Source organism: Xiphophorus maculatus, chromosome 8, assembly GCF_002775205.1.
Source record: "Xiphophorus maculatus strain JP 163 A chromosome 8, X_maculatus-5.0-male, whole genome shotgun sequence".
NCBI lineage: Eukaryota > Metazoa > Chordata > Actinopteri > Cyprinodontiformes > Poeciliidae > Xiphophorus > Xiphophorus maculatus.
In genome coordinates this window covers 5,115,206-5,120,143 of record NC_036450.1, presented here as the reverse complement: position 1 = coordinate 5,120,143, position 4,938 = coordinate 5,115,206, and the positions used below count along the sequence as shown (strand labels likewise).

The 4,938-nt window shown below is 39.4% G+C and overlaps 1 protein-coding gene across 1 annotated transcript; it reads left to right on the top strand.

Annotated features, from left to right (window-relative positions):
• The first annotated feature begins 1,152 nt into the window (after window positions 1-1,152).
• On the top strand, window positions 1,153-3,014 carry LOC111609556 (stonustoxin subunit alpha-like). The gene is made up of 2 exons (XM_023338689.1): window positions 1,153-1,162; window positions 2,491-3,014. Exons 1-2 carry the CDS (start codon window positions 1,153-1,155, stop codon window positions 3,012-3,014), a joined length of 534 nt encoding a protein of 177 aa, XP_023194457.1.
• The last annotated feature ends 1,924 nt before the right edge of the window (window positions 3,015-4,938 follow it).

Genomic DNA, 4,938 nt, shown 5'->3' with positions numbered 1-4,938 from the left:
CTGGCCTCAGCTCTGACCTCCAACCCCTCCCATCTGAAAGAGTTGGACCTGAGCTACAATCATCCAGGAGACTCAGGAGTGAAGCTGCTGTCGGCTGGACTGAAGGATCCACACTGGAGACTGGAAGCTCTCAGGTATGGAGGAACCTGCTGCAGGAGCAGAGAAGGTCTGATAGAGGAGGAAGAGGGAGAAATGTCTTTAGTCAGTCTGCTGGGAAACATTTAGTTTGAAGCTGAATGTTTAATTTGATCATTAAATATTTAGACGCCTCATCTGGAGGCAGAGATCATTACCCAGTTTTCTGGAATATTCTCCAGACTAAGAACGGCTCACAAGGAAAATTAAAGAGTGGGATGGGTTTAATAGTTTAATAGGGACTCTGACTAAATGAATAAAAGAAGTTCAGTTAGATTTCCATGATGATCTACTGATGGCAGAAAGGACTTTAAAACAATATTTGATGGAGCTCCAGACCAATCAGCCCCAAGAAGCAAAGATGAGAAGAAAAGTAACTCCATGTTGGTCAGATGGATGTTTAAAAGTTATGGGAGAGAAAAATAAAGAACTTTAGATTTTAAACAAAACTCACAACTTTCAGGATTTAATAAAAGCAGTCAGAGTGTAGAAGTTGAGAGCTGGAGAAGTTTCCTCCTGTTGCTGCAGCAGCAGAGATGTTCTGCTTCATGGACTAAATCAGGTTGGAAAGAGGAGAGATCTTTACTGAGCTGCTGGATAAAAGCTTCTGAAACATTTCAACTCTTTCTGGAAACTAATGAGACATAAAAACAATGGATGTTTTTACCATCCAGACCTTTAGAACCAGTTCAGGTCAATAATTCAGTTGTTTCTGTGGAAGATGAACAGATTTGATGTGAAATGATGAAATTCTTCATTTCTATCTGATGTTCCAGCAGATCTGTAGAAAATGGAGCTGCAGCTCTCAGATATTTCAGTCGTCATGTTTTCTATCAATGAATCCACTGATTAAAGCAGGAATCTCATCTCCATGTTCTCCTCCAGAGGTTCCCAAGGTTTGTTCCTGGAAGCTGCTGCTGGTTCCTCCAATCCAGGCTCCGCCCCCTTTAGAGGAAATCTGTCCATATATGGCGCTAAGAGTCACCTTGATGCTGCAAAGCTTTGTTCAGGGATGAGATGTCAGGATGTTAGTGTCAGTCTGTTCCAGGCTTTAGTTGTTCTCCTCATGAGGAGCTGAAGTCTCTGACAGGAACGTAGAGCTGAACAGGAGAAGAACTTGAAGCTTCTTCTTGGCCTCTGATTGCAACAGCAGGACAATCCAACATTTTAGTCTGACTTCATCTGGAAATATTTCTTTGACCCTGAATCAGTTTGAAGGCAGGCCAGCTCCTCATCAGAGCTGAGATCTTCTCTGTCCTCCATGCTGGAAATGTACAAGTCCAGCAGCTCCTGATCAGTGACATCAGAGCGTGACATCATCAGTAGAATGATGATGTCATTTCCCTCTCAGAGCAGCTTGGAAAACTGAGAGGAAAGATGCAAACAAAGACTCTGTGGACTGTTGGATCTGCTGGTTCTGGTTCCAGATGCTCCTTGGACACTTTCACAAGCCATTACTGCAGCTGCTGGATTCAGGATGCTGCTTCTTCTTCTTGGTCTCATTGTAAATGTGTGCAGCAGCGCCACCTGGTGGTGTTGGTTGGTAGAGGAAGTGCTGAAAGGTTGGAGGTGTTTGTCAGAGGTGTGTGATGATGGAAGCCTCTCCCTGGTTTGTGAGTCTGAGCTCAGAGATCAAATCTTTGATTCTTGTTGAACTCTTTGTTGAATGTGATGCAGCTTCTCCTTTTTAATGTTTGTATTTCTGGATATTACAGTGAGGCCACAGCAGGTTTTCAGCAGCAGGGCTGTTTAGTGTTTCATTCCTTCATCTGTGTGTGGGAGTGTGGATGGAACAGGTATCCAGGTGTTGTGTCAGAGTTTAGATTGATTGTATTTTAATGCTGATTATTAAATCAGGTTGAGCTTCCAGAAATGTTTCCTTAGTTTCCTGATGTCCTTTTAGGCTTCAGTGAGTTTCTTCAGGTTGTTACTGAGGGATTTCCTTTCTCCTCTCTGTTGGAGCTTTTCCTGTGTTTGGAGAAATGAGATGTGCTGCAGCAGCACCAACTGTCCTTCCTACATCCACTGCAGTTTGCAATCCAAATGTTGGACTGTTCCTGTCTCAGTGGAGGACAATGTGTGTCTGAGAGACATGTAATGTCCATGTTTGCTGCTGAAAGAGACTGATGGTCTGACCCCCCTCCTCCTTTCAGGGTGGAGCCTGCTGGAGTCCCATTCTTGACACCAGGTCTGAGGAAGTGTAAGTGTGTTTTTCATCTGATTCATGACAACAAAGCAGCTCACATTCAACCATCTTCAAACTGTCACATCACTCATTCAGGAGTCATCATCAAAGTGTCAATAAATGATCAATAACTGCAGCTGGATTGTGTTTGTTCTCTCCATCAGATTCCTGTCAACTCACCATCGACACAAACACAGTGAACAGAAACATCAAACTGTCTGAAGACAACAGGAAGGTGACATGTGTGAAGAAGCTTCAGTCATATCCTGATCATCCAGACAGATTTGATTACTGGAATCAGCTGCTGTGTAGAACTGGTCTGACTGGTTGCTGTTACTGGGAGGTCGAGTGGAGAGGAAATGTTTATATATCAGTGAGTTACAGAAGAATCAGGAGGAAAGGAAACAGTAGAGACTGTGTGTTTGGATGGAATGATCATTCCTGGAGTCTGAGCTGCTCTGATGTTCATGGTTACTCTGTCTGTCACAATAACAGAGGAACTGGTCTCTCCTCCTCCTCTGTCTCTACCAGAGTAGCAGTGTATGTGGACTGTCCTGCTGGCATTCTGTCCTTCTACAGAGTTTCCTCTGACTCACTGATCCTCCTCCACACCTTCAACACCACATTCACTGAACCTCTGATTCCTGGATTTGGGTTCTGGTTCAGTTCTGGTTCCTCAGTGTTTCTGTGCTGAGTTGAGTCTAAAGAGTCTAAAGATTTTCCTCCTGTCAGAGAAACTCTCTCACTGTTGAACAGATAGTTCAGTCTCTACAATATATTTCTTGGTGAAACAATTCTGATTGAGTCCTTGGAAACTTTTTCTTCTTTCAGTCCTTTAAATATGGAAGCTGGGATTATTCCAGGATTATTCCAGGATAATTCCAGGATTATTCCAGGATGATTCCAGGATCCACATGTTTTCCTGTCTGTTTCCAGTCAAAGCTTCACACTGAATATCAAGATGTTGTTTCTCTTATTTTTTCCTTTCATTCATCAGATTTCATTGAAATGTTGATCAGTTTTTCTCAATCACTGATCATTTTCTGTTTCTATCGGCTCCTATTTTTCTCAACATGTCAGATTTGAATATTAAATCTTCCTTTTGTAAATTTGCTGCAGTTTTTCTTCATGTGTTTTAAATAAAAACATTTTTCTTCTGCATTTGGTTCATTTGCTGCTCATTCTGTTCTTTTCCTGTTCAAATTTTATGGCTCCATTTTGCCAGATCACATAGTAGCATTTCTACCTAAAGCCAAACATTAACAGCCAATCCATGTGATCGGTATCTGTGATCGGCAGTGATCGGACCTCATGGTGATCAGAACCGGCAAGAAAAACCCTGATGGGAGCGTCTCTACCCAGGAGTAATATGATGGTTTAGAAGTTCATTGAAATCTTTTCCGTTTTGAAAGAAGCTCACATTTGGGGAACTTGTGAATGATTACATTATTTATCATACTTGGTTCTGCTTAAAATAATTCAATTCAACTGAATTATTCTATTGTCATTATTGTTCTTACATTTGGGAGATTGAACATTTCTGTTTTTATTAGGTTTTTAAAATAAAACTTTAAAAAGTTCAGAAAATAAAATCAATCTACTGAACATTCTGATTTTATGAGGATCTGTTTGAAATGTTTGTTACAAAGTTGATTACTGCATTAATTTTGATGTGAATTAAATTGGTGTGTTTAATTTGTGTTTTTTGTAATGTACTGTTACTGGATGTAATACTATTTTTATTTTTTAAAGGATTTTGACCCGTTTACTGGCCAACATTTATTCTATAAATCATCTGGTGGCCAATTAAAAAGTAAATGTATTGAACTAAAAATGGAATATCTAATTTGTGGAGCAGAAATATTAATCACTAATACAGTTTCCTCAAGTGACTGGAGTTTATTTATTTTTAACACAGTTTGATGAAATGGTGAAGAAAAATATAAGACAATTATAAATGGAACTGGTTCATTTTTGGGGAAAAACTGTCATAATTGTCAGAAAAATACAAAGAAAATTAAAAACTTTGTTTTTAAATACCTTCAGTAAAATTAAACTTATAAAAAATGTTTAATAAATGATGGAAAATACTTTATTTTAAGATAAATCACGGTCGCACCACATGACAGTTTTTAAGACCACAGCCGAATCATATTGATAAAAAACCTCTGAAAACGTCTCATTTTAATTTTTAATTATGATTTCTGTGTGCACAACATTTCAAATGTTCTAATAATTGCAATGGATAAACATATTTTTAAATGTTTAATTTCCCCTGATGGAAATCCTGATACGTCAACGACCCTGAAACAGACGTTCCTCCAAAATCTCAGTGATTTCCTTTTCTTTCAGTCTTGCATCCACATCAGCAGAAAGAGGTTTTGAAAGCACTGAAATATCATCAGTAGCAATAATTTCAGCATTTAAAAGCTCAAATCTGACTTCATCTAGTTGAGTATCAAGTCCTTGAATGGGAGGTTTTAGACTCCTGGGTAGTTTGAGCAGTGAATGTAACAAACAGCCATTGATAGAAAAAGCTGCTGTTCCTGTAAATGAAGTCAACATGACAGTTTGATTTGATATGTCAGCCTCCTCTCCATCAGTAGAAGAGGCTACTG